General features: G+C 54.0%; 1 protein-coding gene across 2 annotated transcripts in view; it reads right to left on the bottom strand.

Moving 5' to 3' along the window:
• LTBP2 (latent transforming growth factor beta binding protein 2) overlaps positions 1–19,261 on the bottom strand; it is a 64,816-nt gene that overhangs the window by 33,725 nt on the left and 11,830 nt on the right. For both annotated transcript variants that reach the window (XM_066998109.1, XM_066998108.1), the window contains exons 4-6: positions 3,228–3,409; positions 1,752–1,922; positions 37–237 (exon numbers count right to left, since the gene is read on the bottom strand). In XM_066998109.1, coding sequence (XP_066854210.1) covers positions 37–237; positions 1,752–1,922; positions 3,228–3,409 — 554 coding nt within the window. The remainder of the gene's footprint in view (positions 1–36; positions 238–1,751; positions 1,923–3,227; positions 3,410–19,261) is intronic.

The raw sequence follows: 19,261 nt of genomic DNA on the forward strand, positions 1-19,261 counted from the left end.
AGGAACCAGGGCTCTGGAGCCCCCGGCCGCACTCACCCAGCTGGTTGGACAAGGGCAGGGTGTAGGTGGAATGCTTCATGGAGCCGCCGGACGGCGCGTTCGGCGCTCTCCCTCCTTGCTTCTTTTCCAGAGAGGGGGCCGGCAGGTGGCAAAACTTCCCCGTGGAGTTGGAGGGGCACCAGCACTCGTCCCGGCCCACGCAGCGGCCTCCGTTTAGGCAGGGGATCTGGCAGAAGTCTGCAAGGCAAAGGGACACCAGCTCAGTGGTGACACCGAGCCGCTGCCTCTAGCTGAGGAGCTGGTGCAAGCCCCGTGGTGCCCCAGGGGCCTACCCATCGCGCAGCCCCGTCCCCCCTGCACCCCACTACCCAGCACGTGGGGAATCCGGGACCTGCCCTGAGCCCCACGCAGAGCTGGGGCCATAACTTGGTGAAGAGCCCTCGCATGGGGCCGCGGCCAGCGTGGGGCGTCTGCGCTGTGGGGCCGAGGTGGTGGTGCTGGCCCAGCAGGACCCCTCGGAGCGGGGCAGGGTCTGTGGCAGCCGCAGGCAGCCAAGTCAGCACAATTCCTGCTCTTCTGCATCGGGGGATCGCGAGCCCCCTCCCCACTTGGCAGGGCTTTGCCTCCCAGCCCGGGAGGGAGCTGAGCAGGGACGGGAGAGGCAGAGGAGAGAACAGGCAGGGAGCCACGTGCAGGGCCTCTCTCCCGGCCAGCCCTGGCCCTGCCAGCAGCTGGGGTGGGGGAAGCGTGGAGTGGGACAGAACTGGGAGCAATTCGTCTGCTCGGAAAAAGCATCCGCTGATGAAACTGAAGTCACGTCTTTCTGGCCTCATCAGATGGCTGGAGCAACCCTCTCCGTGTGAGCAGCACTTGGGCAAGGCATGGGATTTCCCAGCGGATCATCCTGACTCATTTCAGCGTGAGATGAGACACTGCTATTGCACATCCCAGCACGGCTTGTGATGTTCACCCCAGGGGACGGGCTCCCACCCTGCTGGGACCTCATTTGATCAAGCCCAGCAGACAGTTCTGCAGGGAACAGACGCTCTTTGGACTGGGATCCAGGCATAAATTACCAGGAACCCCAAAACACTCGTTGTCCACAACTGCCAGACTTTGCACTCTCTCAGTGTTGGAGGAACCTGAGAGTCACAGAGGCTTCCAGAGGACCAGTCCCACCAGGTCCCGCTGGCTGCTCCCACAGCTGGCTGCAGGACGATGTGCCCACCCCACAGCCGGGTATCCCAGCGACCTGCCGAGCAATCCCAGCAGCTCTCAAAGGCAAGCAGAGCTTTCTGCAGCCCTGTCTATAGGAGCAGCTTGCAACCTGCAGCCAGCTCTCCTGGCTGCCACGTGAGTGAAAGGAGAGAACAGGAGGAAATTAGGTGATGAAAGTCAGCCCCAGGACTGGATGCCAATGAAAGCAGTGAGCTGGCTCGGAGAAGGAGGGGGCGGCGAGGCTTGGCTGCAGGCCTGACTCGAGTGCATGCGTCCCCCCTACCTGGGGCGGGATGGAAACAGAATTTGCTTGCCCAGGAAAGAGAGCAATGAGGCAAGGTCTGTCTTCTTCCCCCAGAGACAGAGATGGAGTAAGCCCCAAGGACTCCAGGAGACATCTTTCTGCACTGGGAGAGGCCATCTCCTCCCACCTCCAACCAGCCCAAGCCCTCCGTCTGTAGAGGCAGGAAAGGCAGAAGGAGGAGAGAGGGGGAGCAGGCACAAAGGCGGGCTGGGGGCCTTGGGGTGCTCACAGATGCGGAAGCCAGACTTGGGATCGTGGTCGTGCCCCCCTTGGCTGTACAGAGTGGTGGTGTCTCCCTTCTCACAGCTGTTGTAGCAGCGCCCGCTCCGGCACGTCTGCTTGCAGATGGTGGGCGTGAAGACGATTTTGATCTTCCTAATCTTCTCTGTCAGGTTGGCCCCTATGGAGGAGAAGGACAGTGCTAAGTGGAAGAAGCATCTCCAGACCAGGGGGCGCTTAATCTGCATCTCGAACTCCAATGCATTCCCAGAGCAAGGGCTTGCCCCCTGCTCGCTCCAGCCTGTCCTCGGCTCCAGCATCAGTAAGGGTTTGTCAACACAGGAAAAATCTCCAGCAGCATGCTCTGCCTGTCTAGTTCCAGGGGCATAACTCCCTGCCAAGGGCCACGGACCCACTAACTGAGGTTTTTGGTTTTTTTTTTCTGTTTTAAGCAACATTCCTTCTCAAACCATTTCAGTAGCATGAAGCCTGGCTGCCCTTAAGCCACTGACAAGCTTCCCACACAAATAACCACACTGGTGTCCGTCAAGGACAGCATGAGGTTTTGAGTATATCCATGTCTCCCTGCGAGTGTCTGCTGACCTCCTGCGGTTACCTGCACTCCCCTCCTGGTCCCTTGCCATCGTCACATTAGGTACAGGGGAGAATCGCACTGACAGCTCTTGGAGGCTTGTGGAAAATGAACAACAGGCAGAAATGTTGTGCAACCACGAACTAGCTGGCTTGACACCAGAGCCCTCCATCCCTGCCCAGCAAGACAGCAGTTTTGTGGGTCCCCCCTTGCCGTGCTCACCCCCCACTCTTCCCATTTCAATCCCTAATTTCAGATCACAACTTCAGTCAGGCTCACAGCCCTGCTTGTAAGGGCTGAGCTGCTACACGGTGCCTTGGAGCTTCCTTGGGGAGCCATGGCTTCAGGGGCAGCCAAGCTGCAGAAGACAACTTGCATCTGTCCTAGCTGGGGAGCTGCTGCGGCTCTGCCTTGGAACCGCAGGCAGCCTGGCCTGATCCCTGCTCATGTCAGAAGGCACAAAGGGGGCAGCCAAAGGGAAGAACTAGGTGCCGGTTACACAATCTGACCTCCAGGGCTGCTCTAACAGAGAGAGAAGCTGGGAGGCACCATTCCTACAGGCTGAGGCAATCCCTGCTTCAGGGCAGCACGCTGGGGTGATGTTCAACAGCCCCGGGAGGCATCTGTCACATCTCCCCAGCTGCCAGCATTTTCCTCCCCTTCAGTGGGGTCTCCTTCTTCACCAAGCTCAGCAGCATCACCATTCTCACCGCTCTTTTCTCAGTCCTCAGCTTTTCTCCATTCTGCTCCCTTCTCCCCCTTGGAGCTGAGCTCTCTTCTCCTGCCCTCCCCACCTCCAAGGTACTACAGGGATGTCTGGGACCTCCCGTGACACCCCGGGACCCCAGGACACAAGAAGAAGCCCCAACAGAGTGACAGCCCTGCAGGCCTTACCCCTTGCAGCCAACGTGTGCTCCTGGGAAACCGCGTGGGGCCCAGAGCTGCTCTGCTCGTGCCCGTGCCCGTTGGGGAGCGCATTAGATGTGAGCTGGCCATGGCTGGCTGGGTACCGCCGGACAGTCCGCGAGGGCCCCGTGTGCTGCGGGGAGACAGGAGAGCCGATTCTGCTCTGAGTCCTGCGGGAGAGAAAAAAGGAGCGGATATTCCTCACGCGTAACTGCGCCTGTGGACATCCCCAGTGCCACTCTGAGCCACCACCGCCCCTGGTGATGAACTGACCTCAGCACTGCAGCCACCAAGGTCCAGTGCTCACCAAGGTACCCTTCCCCATGGGATCACACAGGGCAGCCACAGCACAGGACACGCGGCTGCCTTGCAGAACCCCTGCCTGCCATCGCTGCTCCTTGCCCCACCACAGCCCCCCAGCAAACACAGGCAGCTTCGGACCTGCTCGTTCCTACGGTGGGGAGCTTCCTCTGGCCTTGTGTTCCCAGACCCAGCCGAGCACTGAAAGGAACACAAAGGCAGCCAGAAGCAAAGCCAGGCCAAGCAAATCAACAAAACTTGGCCCACGAGAGTCACAAACAAGAGAAAATGACCAAGAACTGAGTGTAGGTACAACTTTCTGCAGTCATTTCATGTATGGCTTTTGGTGTTTTCTGGGGACCAAGCATGGCAAAGCCTCCTAGCTGATAAGGTGACACTTCTTACAAGCTGTGACAAGGAGACAGAGAGCGCTACGCAGAGCTCGTTGCATTTAACCCAGCACAACAGCACATCCCTGTTGCAATCGCTCCCACTCCCTTGTGCTAAGCCCCAGGTGGGTGCTCGGTGCTTGTCAGCAAACATCTCCCTCGCTCTTGTCTGCACCACCTGCAAAGTAAAAGACCTCAGCACACCAGGGTCCGAAATAAGTTGGCTGCCCGCACGCCCCGAGTTCCTTTCAACATCCCAGCCTCAGATTCCATCGAAATCAATCTTAAGCACCAACAGGTCTTTGTCTTACCCTGTCCACCCCAACACCTCCACCTCTGACTGAACGGCTCTGACTGAAGAGGCTCGCCCTTTCCCACTGAAGTGCATGAAGACGTCCATCACATTTTATGTTTTTTTTGCCATTTTCCCTGTCACAGTCAGCACACAGGAGGTGTTACAGTGTCTGCTGGGAACACGGGTTTCTAAAATCAATAGTAGATAATCCAACGAGAGCTGGCTGACAGCAGCTCTGGCTCACTGATATTCCTGGCTTGGTTGTCTTGGCATAATGGTAGGATTTGGGGAGATGGAAAGGCAGCTAACAGTGTGCTGGTATTTGAACAGGTCAAGCGTGATACGCAAGGTAACTGCTGGCCAGGGAGCCAGAAATCAACCCTGAGCAACATAATGGAAAAGATGACGCACAGGTCGATTAATTAGGAACTAAAGGAAAGGAATACATAAATGAGATCAAGTCAACAAGGTCTATGGAGAACTGTTCTTCTCAAATGAGTCCATTTTCATCATTTGATAGAATTACAAACACACACACGACAGGCTTGGAGGCCTTGCTACTCCGATAAAAAAATAAACACAGCAGTACAGTGTCAATCAAGCACATGTGAAATGAATAACAAACTGGCGATGTGACAGGACACAAGAAGCAATTGTCACAGGGGAGCGAATTAGATGGGTTCCAGAGTGATCAGTACGAGGTCTGGCAGGACTCTACAATTTCATCTGGAAATAAATATTTTTATTTCGAAATAAACATGCGATCGACATTGATAATGTGTGCTGCTGACACACAAATTTGCAATGTGGTGTATCGTGATGAGAACAGAGCAATCATACAGAGCGGTTTGGATCACTTTGTAGGGCAAATCCATCCAAGCAATATGGGATTTTAATACAGCCAAATGCAGAATTACACTTCTAGAAAGAAGGAATGCAGGCAGCAGCTGCAGATAGGAGACTATCCTGGAAACCAGCAATTCTGAAAAGATTTCAGGGGTAATGACAAGCAATTAAATACGAGCTGTCAGCTCGATACCCTGACATCAGGGTAGTAAAACACTGCAGGAACAGGGAGGTGTTTTACCTCTCTGCACATCCTCATCGCAGTAGGGAGCGTATATGCTAAAATATCACATCTAGTTCTGACGTGAAATATGTCACACGTTCTGAGGGATGCTGAAAAACCAGGGAGGGTACAGGAAAAAACATGACAAAAATAATTTGAGGGCTGGTGAAAATGCCATTATTTAAGAAACCTAAAGTTGTCAATCTCTTCAATTTACCAAAAAGAAGATGAAGAGGTGCTCTGATTACAGGGCACAGGCTTCTCCACAGGAACAAACTGCCAGGTGTAAAGAGCCTTGTAATCTAACAAACAAAAAAAGGCAAAACATGAAACGACATCTGCAAACCAAAGCCAAACTATTCCCTGCTAGAAATCACGCCCACACCCACGTGCATCAGTCTAGCTGCCCTCCTTCTGCCAAAAGACACCAAAGCAGTGGGCTCCTGATAGCATGGCTTCAGGAGAGGAAAGAGTACTTCTGGGACATATCAGTGGAACACCGCAGATATAATGGAATGGAGATGAGTAATCTGTGCTATCACAGAGGGTCTTTCAGTTTATTTATTGATCCATTGATTGTTTCTGGCCTTGACAGAAGCCCCCAGACTGGATACCTGCAGCCTATTTGTTTGTAATGCAGGAAAGCCTGGAAGGTGAAGCAGCTGAGCTGCCGTAAGGAGGCAGGCACAGGAGTCCTGAGGAGGGAGCAGCACAGGTGACCCACGCTTCCTGCGCTGCAGCGTTGCAGACTGAAGGTTTATATGCTGTTCAGAGCGGAGTCTTGCTAAAGGTCATGCAGGGATGGAGGCAGAGCAAATAGCACTGGTCAATGAGCAGGGATGGGTAATAAAATTCATCAGGGATGTTACCTACTGATAAAAATATCTGTTGTTGTTAAAATCAAGATTGGAACTGAGATGAGTGCAGCAAATAGTGCTTATTTTTTCAGTGATCAGTAAGAATAACCAGAATAGTTGCAGAGAAGTGAACATTATTTGAACACCACATCAGTCCCTACCAACCTCTTCCAGAAGCTCTCCTGATATTCTGCAGGGTACCACCTACCCCCGACTTCCACGAGGGCCACGACATGACCTGCCCACACATTTCTAAGCTACTAATCCAGCCCTGCTGCCAACAAGGAAACTTCTGGTTCCTGTTACCTTTTCCGTTTGCTACCTGGTGTGCTACCACTTCCTTTGTTTGGAAAGAAGGAAAAGCCATACAGAGCTCTAGGGAGGCTAAATGAGCCCTACCAAGCTCTGGAAGCTGAGGAACACGTTCTCTGATTTCTGCTGAGAGATCCCAAGCATAGACCTGTGGGTGAATATGGGGACTCCAGGACTTTGCATTGTATAGGTAGAAGCACCCAAAAGGGAAAAGGCAAGAGTTCCCCAGCCCAACAATGCTTACTGTCCTGGTGCTGATCACCCTAGGGCAACTTGAACCCTGAGTTTTGATGAGTAAGGGTGGCCAGTGGCATAAGGCAAAGAGATATCAGTTCTGGTGCTTGAAAATACTCACACCGTGGTTATCCTTGAGGAAGGGAGCATGCTATGTGCAAGCAGAAGGGCTTGGTTGGGCACAGCCCTTAGCCTGCATAAAGGAATTCCATCCCTCAGCTCTGGGGACAACTCCGATGACTCCCAGGATCATCGGATTTTGTAGGGGAAAAGCAGCAAACATATGAAGAGCTATCCAAAAAGTAATCATTAGTGTCTCAGTTATGAAGAAAAGTGGATTATATGGGCTCACTGCAGGCAGGCAGTGCCAGCCTCATAAAGGAAAACTGGAGGAGGAACATTACTCCAAGCCTCACCACACTAGAGGAAAAGCCATCCTAGTGGGATCCTGTTGGCAAACTATTCCAGTGTGTGTCGCAGCGGGGAGAGGCAGATTTGCTTTGAATTAATTTGTTTATTTGGTTCCATTCTAGGCAGATGAGCTCTGGGATTTGTACACTGGGTTGAGTAACACCCTCCTACCCCAGGCCACAGAAATCAATGGCAAAGGGTGTCTTTCCATCCCAGTTTGTCAGATCCAATCCATCCCTAAGTCATGCCAAGCAGCTGGCTCAAGGTCAGGGAATATAAAACAGAGATTTTCCCCTCCAAATTGTCAAAGTCAGTCCATGCTGGGCAGAGGGGGACTGGCTCGCTTGGAGGGTTTCAGAGAATGGGCCCTGAGCTCCCCATGTCGGCACAGACCTGGCATTAGCAACCCCTAACCATTTGGTGGATCTTTATATGTGTCCAGAGCTCGAAGTCTCTGTTCCAGAGACTTCGGTTCCAGTTCAGTTCCCAGTTCCCAGAGATCTTCAGTGCCACAAATTCTCTCCCCTGAGTGGCTGTCCTTGGGGGAACAGAGAGGACAGGGAACAGACGGGGCGGCTCCAGATCACCATAGGGATTCCCAGCAGAGGGGGGATTCGTGCTACCTCTCACCATGCACCTGCTCCGGGAAGGGGCACTGAAGAGGAAGAAGAGGTTGAGACCTCGAGAACTGTGCTCTGGGGCACTTAAAGTCCCAAGGCTTCACATTCATTCAATCTCACAGCCTCCCCCAGCGCGGCATTACTCACTTCCACGCTTCCAGCCAGGCACAAGGCCAGCACAGATCTCTGCCGCATGGAGCCTCTGCAGAGAGGCAGTGGTCTCTTCCTTTATAGGCAACTGCCTGCCAAGCAGCTGGTTTCCCTGCTCTTCATCCGTCAGAGCTGCTGACAGCTCTCTCCGTGTCAGGCACAGCCTGTGGGGCAGGGACAGCGTGCAGGCTCCTGGGACACCTCTCCTGTGCTGCCCCAGGACACCCACCCTGCTGCGTCCCGCTAACATCAGCAGTGCCCGGGGGGGAAGCACGGCTCCAGAAGAGAAGGCAGAGGAAGCGGTACTGCCCCTCAAAGAGCAGGGATGCCTGTCCTCCTGCTGGTCTCACCAGGCTGAGCGCTGCGAGGCCACTGGCTGAGAGACCTCAGCCACTGGCACGTGGGAAATCTCATTCAAAATTACCAGAGGTGCAGGACAGGAGGGAGCTGTGCAGACAGACTGACCCGCATCTGAAACAGCTCAAACCCACCCAACAAGCACGTGTAGCTGCCCTCTTCTGAGGTGCAGGACGAGGGCCAGAGGACACTTGCCAGCATTCAGGAGAACCCAGGTAGTTCTGGTTCCTTATGTCCTCATGCAACACATCCAAATGACACCTGCAGGACGTTCAGCAAAGGAACTGCACACCTACCACATGCACCTTTCTTCTGCCTCTCCTTTCCTCCCTGGGAAGACAATAGCATCTGTGTTAAGATAACCTATTTTAAAAAGTCTTTGTTACTGGTTACATTCTGCTCTGTATTTATTTTAGAAACAGCAGGCCAGAGTAAGTGCAAAAATGCATTCCCTGACACGACAGCTCCCCTGCCCAGTCCCAGATGCACCTGCAAGGTGCCTGCTCCCTGGTACCTCTCACCCCACGGAGGACAGAGCAGAAGGCTGAGCTGGCAGGCTGCTGGTAACAACACTGATGAGCATGACGACTGCTGTTTTCCGAACCAACCACATTTTTCTTTAAAAGCCTGTAATTTCAAGACCAGGCACACAGGATCACAACGACCAAGTCAAAATCACCACGACCTCGGGGTCCAAAAAGCAAAACTGTTTTCCTAACCCACTGTATATAGAAAGCATTTTGACAAACGCTCCGGTCACTTCTGATGATCACACTTGATGTGGGTAAACAAAAGCCATGAGGAGTCCAGGTGGACGTACAGCTGCGGCTCCTCTCTGTGACCCAAGGGCAGCTATCCTCTTTGGGGCTGGAGGCAAAGGTGGCGAATTCTTCAAAGCACTTCCCTCTCCCCACCAGCAACACCTCAGTCTTTCCTGGATTTCGCTTCTATCGGCTGCTCTTTGTTCAGATGTTGGTTTTGGCCAGATCGCTAGCGAGCTTGGAAGTGGTGTACTTCGCATCTTGCATAAAGGAAATGCAGAGCCAAGTGCCACAGGAGTATTGCTCTTCTTTCATCCGGGCTGCCTTGCCCTCTCCCCACCCAAAGCCTCGCTGACCACAGCAGCGTGGGCACTGCAGAGAGTGAATCCTGGATGGTGTGGGCAGTGGGCAGGGGGTGCTAACCTCAGATGTGGACCAGGGCTGGAAAATCACTCCTTCAGCTGGAAAAAGATCTGCACCCTGCCGAGCATCAGAGAGCTCACGCAGAGACCACTTTTTGCTGCGGAGCAATGGGTGTTTCCCAGGAGGACAGCAGCAGGGAGCGGGACAGGGCTGGCCAAAACAGAAGTGAAGACACGAGGCCCTCAGAGAAGGATCCATCTCCCAAGAGCTGGGAAAGCCCCATCTCCAGACCCGAGTCCAAGCAGCTCCATCTGTCCATCACCAGCCCACTGCCCCGTCCTCTGGGAAGCGGCTGCTGCCACCTGCTTCCTGTTGGCCAACCCTTCCCAGGGCGGCTGCTGCTTCTTGCCCAGGGAGCAGGGAAGGGCAGGGGGGCCTTCCTGGCTGGACCCAAGCAGCAGGGGACCACTGGCTTCGGGGCACCCCACAGAGAGGCCCCGGGGCTGCGGAGCGAGGCTCCTCGCAGCGGGGAACCACCCCAGCTCCTCCAGCCTTAGCCTGCACCGGCTGCTCCAAGAGGAGAGCTCGCAGCCAGGACGGGGGCTGAGTCATGCTCAGCCCCTGATAACCTGCCAGGACAACAGGAGGGCTCTCCCCTGCTCTCGAAACACCAAACAACATGCTTGGTATCTGTCTTGTCCGTTCGCCTGTCCCCTTGGCCAGACGCCCTTGCCGCTTGAGGCCACAGGGACCAAAGGCAGTGATTCACTTCCCCCTTTGTAATGCTCTGCGGTTGCCGATTTTCCACTAAAGCATCACAGAAGAATGGGCAGCCTCCACACCAGTGTCTGTGTCTACAGGGGGAGAGGAAAGCAGCCAGCCTTGGAAAGCAGCAAATTGACCGCAGACCAGAAACTTCCCCTTTCTTGGACTCGGAGCAGGTTCCTCAGCAGGCAGACGGGATTCATGGCTCAGGCTCCAGGCCCCGGAGCACAGGGGGGGCACTGCTTAGAGAGCACTGAAGCCTATTATCAATTAGCTCACAAGCATGCTGACAAGGAAGACAGCTCTGTTAGGACTCAGGGAGGAGGGGGGAAACCACACCATACAAGGCACCTGACTTCAAGCCCACCCACACGATGCCCATAAATCTCGGCTCAGTTTACCATCCCCACAGGCAGCAGAGAAAGCTCTGAAACCTGCCCACCCCTGGCTCGTCACTGTCCCACCTGTGGGTGCCTTCAGCCCTGGTACCCTGTGTGAGAGCGAGGGAGACACTGAAGCCCCCTGCTCTCCAGGGTGGTGGTGAAGGCAGGAGAAGTTCTCCTGGCCTGGAGAAGCAGGTGGTGGGGCTGAAGACCCTCCCGGCTGGGGAGAGGCTGTGCCAGGCAGGACCTGCCCACCTGAAGGCCACAGGAGTGACCAGCCGGGTGTCTTTGTGCCCGATTCCCAGTCACCTGCAGCCAGATCTCCTGCCAGATGGGCTGTCACGGGGACATCAAGGCGAGTGGCCACCCCATTCCTCCTTCCAGTCCCTGTCCCGCTTGGCTGCAGGACAGCGCAGCCTGGCCAGAACGGCTGCTCACACGTCTCTGCTCAGCTCTCTGCTGACACGAAACCTTGCCACACATGCCACACGTGCCACCTGCCACTCTGTCACTGCTCGTCTTTGTGCTCTCGCATTAGCGAGCAAGCAACTGCCTCCCTGGAAGCAGTCCAGCTCTCCAGGCATGGGAACAGCACCTGCCTGGCCCAAGGAGGGTGCAGACAGGCACAAGGGCACGGCACGGGGCTGGCACGGCAGCAGGTGGCCCTGGCTGGCTCTGTCAGACGTTGGTGCTGACCCCTCAAAGGGCCACAACCAGGACTGCAAAACGCCAGGCGTGACGGAGGGCTGTCTGAAGGCTCCGTAGCTGGAGTGCGGGCTGATGCATCCCTGAAAAAAAAACCACAAAATGCAGCCTGCAGCTGCTCTGAGCTTCACATGGAGCCAGCAGAGAAGCAGGCCAGCTGCTCAGTTACAACCACCGCATCTGGCCCCCTGCGCACACCCTACAGACCAAGGCAGGGACCTGGTGGGGGTGGGAGGCAAGGTGTGCTGCCTGCTGTGGCGGAGCAGCCTGTGCTGGGTGGCCAGGGAGATGTGCTCTCACATGTCCACCGGCCCTGCGCTCCCCAGCGTGGGCTAATGCAGCGAGGAAGCTGGTCCAGCTGGCTCCCCTTCCTGGATGCAAGGGCTGCTGCATTCCCAGAAGTTGTTACGGACACATGATAAACCGGCACAACGCTGCTGCCAGGCCCAGCCACCCAGCCTCTCTCGTGACTCGGTGAGAAGAAACCCACGCAGAGGTGCCCTAACAGCTGCCACCAGGCCCAGGTCTCCAGCAGTGCAGCCATACAGCTGCAGACAGGTCCCCACGGCCACGGGTTTTGTGCTGTCACACAACCGGGCATAGAGAAGGGCAAAACATCGCCTTGGAGCCCATGGGAAGACAACGGCACAGCTGGGGAGCTGGTGTTGCACACCACCACCACCATCCAACAACAACCTCACGCCGAGGACCCCAAACCCATCTGATGAAACTTCCAGCAGAAGAGGCGTTGGGCAGGCTGAAGCTGGGGTGACCTATCCCCCTCTACGGCGGGCAGAAAACAAGCATCGAGCTCACATTCATCCTGTTGGTGAGCAACTCCAACCCCCTCCACCGAGCTGCCCGCTTCAAAGCCCCGAGGAAACACATCGCCCTATTCATCCCCACACCCACACGTGCCCTGGCAAGGGGGGGCAGCCAGCAGTCTCCCCCTGTTTTACATGGGTATAGAGAGGGCAGGCAAAGCCTCTCCCACAGCAGGCATGCCAGCAGGGGGAAAAGCATGCCCAGAGGGCACAGGGTGGAGAGGAGACGTGTTTAATCCTCTCAGCTGGTGAAGAGGCTTTTCATCTACAGCCGTGTGGGAGACACCCACACACCCTGGGAACACTCCGGGTCTAAGACATATTTCAATTTAAAGTAGTGGCTTGTATGCAGGTTGAACAACCTGGCCTTTGGATCTATTAGCTCCTTTTAGTTAGGTTTTTATGTCTCTCCATCCCCTGTCACACACAGGATTCCCTCACCTGCAGCACTGAGCCACGAGAGCCACATTGGGACATTACACTTTGCTGCCCACTCTCAAAGTCAGTGTTCAAGAGGCATTTAGATAATGTCCTTAATAACATGCTTCAGTATTTGGTTAGCCCTGAAGTTGTCAGGCAGTTGGACTTGATGTCCTTTGCAGGTCCCTTCCAACTGAACTATCCTATCCTATCCTATCCTATCCTATCCTATCCTATCCTATCCTATCCTATCCTATCCTATCCTATCCTATCCTATCCTATCCTATCCTATCCTATCCTACCCTAGTCTCAGCATCGCTGGGAATCAGAGAACAAGCATCCCAATTATTTCTTCTGTTACCAGCACTGGCTCCATCCCTCCAGCTGCTCAATAGCCAGAAGACGAGAGCCATGGCACATAGCCATGATGCTTGGTGGCAAAGTCCATGTTTCCAGGTGCACAGTCCTCCCACCATGACCGTGGACCTGCTCTCACACCCCTCCCATGTGGCTTTCGGCACCCACACTGGGGACCAGCAGGGAGGAGCAGGCTTTGCCAGCGGTGGGAAGGGACCAGGAGCGGGCACTGCCTGGGCACCAGCCCTCCGCAGAGCACCCCACAGGGACAGGGAAGGCAGAGCTCTGGTGTCATTACCAGCCTGTCCTAATGCCCCTGGAAGAGTTTGGCACTCTGGTGTTGTGGCAAGCCTCGTCACTGAGAAATCATCGTGGCCACCCTGCCGAGGCACAGGCAATCTAATACACGCTGCTTGCCCCTTCCACATAGCCTCAGCCTCTGAGCGTGCTCCCCATGCTCCCAGGCCAGCTTTTGGCTCAGACGTGGGTCTGTTAACTGTTCCCCTCAGCTCCCACCCTTCCAATTTGTCAGGATCTTTTCTGGCAATGAAAACTGCCTTGACTCAGTGCAGGACCCTGGGGAGCACAGGAAAAAAGCCCATGCGATCAGGTCTTCTGCCTCCAATGTCCTAAGCACGCCTGGTCCCTCACGTGCAGCCACACTGCATTGCTCTCTGCTGCTTAATTTGCTGTTCGTTCTTACTCTGCAAAACCTCAGCCTCTCCTTCTTCTATATTTCTTCCTCCCATGGAGGATTGTTTCCTTCGGCTATAACAGATAATATTTTTCCAGTCTGAATCTGTTCATAGTTCCTGCAAACGCTTAGTTTCTGGGGACTTCTACATCTCCATTTCAAGCCCTCCTTGTACCAAATCAGCTTCAGTTCATCCCTCGTGTCCTGCCAGCACTCGGTGATTTATGGAAACGCTCAAAACCAAAGAGAACCCCTTTGATTTTGCTTAAGTACCAGCTTAAACCAAAAAAGGCAGCATATGACCAGGTATGACAAACTGCAACATAATCCGTATGCACAAGGAAGCTGAAAGAAAGCTGGACGACAAACCAATGCAGGCATCAGGGAAAAGTTCTCCGGCGTTTGATCGTGTGGCCTTGGTGTTTTTTTAACATCTTTCTTTTTTACACAACTGCTACATAAATTGTATTGTCGTAAATGTCCCAAGTGATAGATGTGTAGTATATAAAATAGGCTATAAACTGGATTTTCTGTACTACTTCACCCATCACATGCACATTGCATTTGCCGTGCACACTGCTCTCTAGCATGTAGTCTCAGACTAAGTTGACAGGAGCAGCGTTTTTCTTTCAGGTAGAAGGAAAACTACATTTGAACATCTTCTCCCAAAGCCTAGAGGCTGAATTAAGTTATAGGAACGGCTCCCAAGGAGGTACAGAAGAACCAGGCCTAATATGAAGACCATATTTGGAGTTTAAAAGGAGCCCGAAAAGCTCGCTATCCTCCTGCTGCTCTGAAGTGTATGCAACCCCCTAGAAAGTAAATACATAAAACACATAAAACAGAATGGTGCTGACAGCTTTAAAGCACCAGAAAGTCGAGCAAGTGTATCTGGTGCCAGGCTAGAGAAGGTGTATCTTGCAATTTAAAAATAGAAGTATTTTTATATAAGAAAAATTACATTTACACTCCTCTTGGGTAGCTTGAGTTTTTCCTTTAGGCTTCCCAGACAGCCTGCCAAGGGCTTTCGACTGTGTCAAAACAGGAGAGGGGCTGAGACCTGGAACTTATGGAGCTCTCATTGCCCCGAGTGGAATCTCTTTTTTGCATATTCTCACACGGACTGGCACTGGCTTTTCAGTTTCAATTTTTTAATAAAGTCTCAGATATCTACTCAAAGTCGGCTCTGGATCAAGGAACATAAGTGCTTGGCCACCTTGTGAAAACTATACTGCCATAGGGAAGCACTTAAAAAGCTGCAATTAGAGCTTATCTGCTTTAGGGAAATATGCCATTCAAGTTAACAAGCATAAACACGCCGCAGCAGGGAAGGCAAGGTTGGCACCAGCATTTTACCCCAGGAATTCAAAGTCATCTCCTGAGCTGGTCTCATCCCAAGCAAAGGAGGAAACAGCCCGCACAAGGGGAGCGCGCTTGCACAGAGGGACTTCTCAACCAGGATGGCTTTTATTTCCTGTAGCTAATTGGGTATTAATAAGTTGTAACCCTCATAAGTGTAAGTTGAATGACAGTCATAAGTGAGCAGAAGAGCAGGAGCGTGTTCAGAAGGTGAGTGGCTGGTACCGGCCTCCTCCTAGCATCCTCTGTATCACTGCAGTGGGCAAACTGTCCTGGACACTCCGCAGCAGCCCAAGAAAGGCAGTAAGGAAACTCCAATCTCCTCATAACCATGGGAAGTTCAGAGCTGGCGAGACAGGAGGCTTCAGATACTGCCTTAACAATGAAGACTGCTCTGTTTGGAGCAGCATCTTCAAAAATCAGATGATATTGCACTGATTTTTCATTTTATCTGCTAGCCCTCAATGACAACAAGCTAATCCAGCTTGGTTTTGCCAAGCCACAGCTCTCAATGTCATGTTTCAAGCGGCCATCCCAGGGTGGAGAGCTTTACATCCATCCACAGCCAACACAGTGGCTGCCATGGATGCCACTCTCCTCAGAAATGAGCACACCAGGCATTTGCCACCAGACCAGGAGCTGCTTTCTAACCACGATGAGTTACTTCTGCTAGTTTTCAAAAGGGGGGAAATATACTTTTTCCATCCAGCAACCTCTGCTGCACACCCAAGAGCCTGCCTCCTGCTTGCTCCCTGCTGTTCTCATCATTAGCTTCCCGGAGAGAGGAGAGAGACTTTGGCAGGGCCTCCCTGCTGGCACGAGGCTCCCCCAGCCTCTCCAGGCCAGAAGCGCTTGCCACAGCTCCTCCAGGCCTGCAACCAGCTCTTCCTCGCGTCAGGAAGGGAGGAGGTGTCTCCTCCTGGGTGCTGGAGAGCAGGCTCTGAGACCAGGAGTCAGGGGGGCGGGCATGTCCCAACTCAGCCTTCTTCCTTTTCCACCCCAAAACCAGCAGGCACCTCCTAGCAACTGCCCTGCCCAAACAGAGCCCTCCCAGAGGAAGCTCCCTGCTCTCCAGGGCTTAGCTGTACTGAGCTGTCTGCGCCGTGTCTCAGCACCTTGTACCACAGCTATTTCCTTTCCCCTTGCCCGGCTTGCTGCGAAAATGCTTTGCAGGTCCCGGTCACATCTTTTTTTTTTTTTGTGAAGAGGAAAGCCTTGCTTCCCTACCCCAGCGCACACATCCTGCCTGGGCAGCACAGTCTCGGGGGCAGATGTGGGTACGGGCCCAGCACCCGGGCACCCAGCACTCCGCTCCCCCAGGAGGGACCTTCTCGGGGTGGCAGCGGCAGGTCCCTCCCCACGGGCTGCTGGCCACAGGGACAGGTGGCCGCAGAGCAGCCAGGCGTCCAGCCGGAGGGACAGGGGCACGAGCCCTCTCCACCCCCTGCTAAACAAACAGGAATTCTTCCGATACTCCAGCCTTAGGAAAACAAAGCTGTTTCCATTTAGCTCGGCTTCTGGGCTGAGGTGCAGCTCCACCCGCGCAATCATCCGGCGGGGCTTTGCTTCCCCGGGCAGAGATTCAGGCTGAGATCAAGACGAGGAAGGATTTGCTGCTAGCCCGTGCTGGGAGGGCCTCTAACACCCCCAGGGTTTTGCTCTCCGGAGCACTCCCTGCTCCAAACAGCTCGGGCCGGGGCCTCCTGGCTTCTGCGGCAGCTAGCAGGTCCCTGTACTCCCTCAGACACCCAGCTCCAAACCTCCTCCTAGCCATGAAGGGACCTGGGAAGCCACACTTCTCCCAGCCTGCGCTGTAAGGAGCAAAAGCTTGAGCATCACCAGCTTCAGAGCCACCAAAGTGATCCCAGAGCCGCCCATCTCCGAGCCATGCCTTCTCAGCAGGTGCTGAGCCAGAAGGCTGGTGTCAGCTGAAGCTCCGCACCGTGAAGGAAACGCTGCTAAGAGCCTCCCTCAGCAGGACTGCCCGAGGCCAGGACGGAGCAGACAGCTCTAGCACAGGCTCTGCCACACTGCAGCACCCAGCACATGGTGCTGGTTTCCTGCACTCCAGGAAAAGCCGCCCGGTGCCAAAGGTGGGATATCCTGCGATACAGCACAGGAACAGAGCTGGGCACTCCCAGCTCGTGTGCCCAGTACAAGAGCTCACAAGTCAAGAGGACAAGGCACCACATCAAATCCCACGGACTCCACCAGGCAGACAGATTTCATCATTTTTCCGAAGCATCTCAGTAGCAATTTTAAATTTAAATCACTGGCAAGTCTGACCAGCTGAGGATAAGAAACCATTTTAAGCCAGCTCCACCTCTCAGGGAAGTGGGGAATATTTTGGTCCAGAAATTTTCTGAATAACCCCTAATGTTGCTCTTCTATCTCTGTCTGAAGACTCCCTTCAGAATACATTGGAAGCAGAAACAGCCCCATCTCTGCTCAGAGAGCAGGCCTCTGGGGAGGATTCATGTTTTTTGCTGCATGTTTATGCAGCATCTACTACAGCATTGTTCCAGTACATACTTCACAGCTTCTGATTACTACCTCAGAACAAACAAACACATATAGAGCCAATATATACACAAATAAACAAAAACAGAAAGCAAATTCACTCACGTGAAGATTGATTTCCTGTCTTGGCACAGCACAATGTGGCTTGGAGGTCTACAAGCTCCTACCCTTGCGCAATTCCTCCTTGTTAGCAATGAGAATGCACAGGGAGATTGGGGACTGATTGTTTGTCCTGGATCTCAAAGCCATCTCACAACAAGTGTGACCTGGAACCACCAGTGTCCTCAGCCCCTGAGCCACCCGAGAGATTCTTCTACACTTCCTTATCAGCAAATCAGACAAGCAAGGCAGCTGCTGTGGGACCATGGTGGGCTCACTACGAGAGGTCAGCGTGCCACCAGCACGACTCCTCCTTACCCAGGAGGAGACCAAGGACCGGAAAATCTACCTAAACTGCTCCTCTCAGAGTAAGTGAGTCGAACCCCAGTGAAGGTGAGCCTGTGTTGCCAGCACCTAAGAAGCAATCCTTGTACTTGCAAATCTGAGCAAGATCTACCCAGTTCTGGGAAGGCCAATATGCCTCTTGCTTTTGTCGCTACAGGCCACTTGTATGGAGAAAGCCTGATGGAGAAGCACAGAAAGCACATCAGCAGTAGCACAGAGACAGATGAAGTTGCAACTGCAAGAACGAGGCTCCAAGTTCAGACTGGTCTGACAGCACGGTTTCATGAGACAAATGTCCATTCTACTAAATGGCTTGCCCCAAAAGGGAAGTCCACCCCCTTCCTTGCTAGCTTTGCAATCCTTCTGGTCTTCATACTTAAAATTACCCCGCTGCAGGGGCAGAAAATCATCCTTAAATTTGCTGCATTAGTGTTTGCTGGCTTATAGAACTGAGCCAGCTCAGCCAGGGGCCAGATAACAGCAGCGGCAGTGCAAAGGAAGCAGTGGGAGGGCACAGCTGGGTGCAATGTCAGCAGAAGTGCACCTTTGGCTGTGGGCTTTCAGGCAGCACAGCCTGCCTGGGGAACCCCCTCTTACAGTGCTCCATGGCTAGCCCAGAAGCAGGCTGGCCAAAGGGGACACTCAAAAATAGCTGGGAAAGAACCCATCAAATAGCTGCAAGACTTTTCAGCCGTGCCAGTTGTATGCCATATGTTACATTGTCCATGGACAAAACTTAAGCGACTGAATTGTATGAGAAAAAGCCCAGGGGCTGAAGCACGGAGCACAGACGGGGACCAGTGCCAGGGTGCAGGCAGCCCCCCACCAGCCCGCACAGCACTGCCAAGGACGAACATCCAATGCTCTCGCTGAAGCGAGGGATGGGGTGACGTCCTGCGGCCTCTGTGGGGAACGAAGGAGGAAAGGCATGGCACGGTCCTTAACGGCATCCTATTTCTTTGGGACTGTGCCAAGGGATTTAAGGTAGAGCAGGCAGCTGGGCATTCAGCACTCCCAGCCCAGCACTCGCTAGGCGCTGAGTCTGTCTGGACAGCAACGCTCTGTCGGTGCCTGCACAGTCCCGTGTCCTCCGCACGGAGCCTGAGGTCATGTTCCTTACTGGGAAAGCCTCAAACAGGTGGCGTATTTGCAGGGGCACCGCTCTCCCTCCCCTCCCGTCCTCGCACACAGAGGGGTGGGAAGAGGTCACTGCCGTGGGGAAGCTTGTCAGGAGCGAGTGGGATCGTGGGCATGTGCTAAGGCTGCCTGCTCACTTGTGCACCCAGCCTCTCCCCAGCAGCAATGGCACGGCCTTGGCCACCTCTCCCCATGAATATCACCTCGGCCTTGCTGAATCTGGCTCTCATTAGATAGCCTTTCATTTGGGCACCAAGGTATGCTGGCTTCAGTGAACTGCCTCGTGTCAGTCATCC

Source organism: Anser cygnoides, chromosome 5 (assembly GCF_040182565.1).
Source record: "Anser cygnoides isolate HZ-2024a breed goose chromosome 5, Taihu_goose_T2T_genome, whole genome shotgun sequence".
NCBI lineage: Eukaryota > Metazoa > Chordata > Aves > Anseriformes > Anatidae > Anser > Anser cygnoides.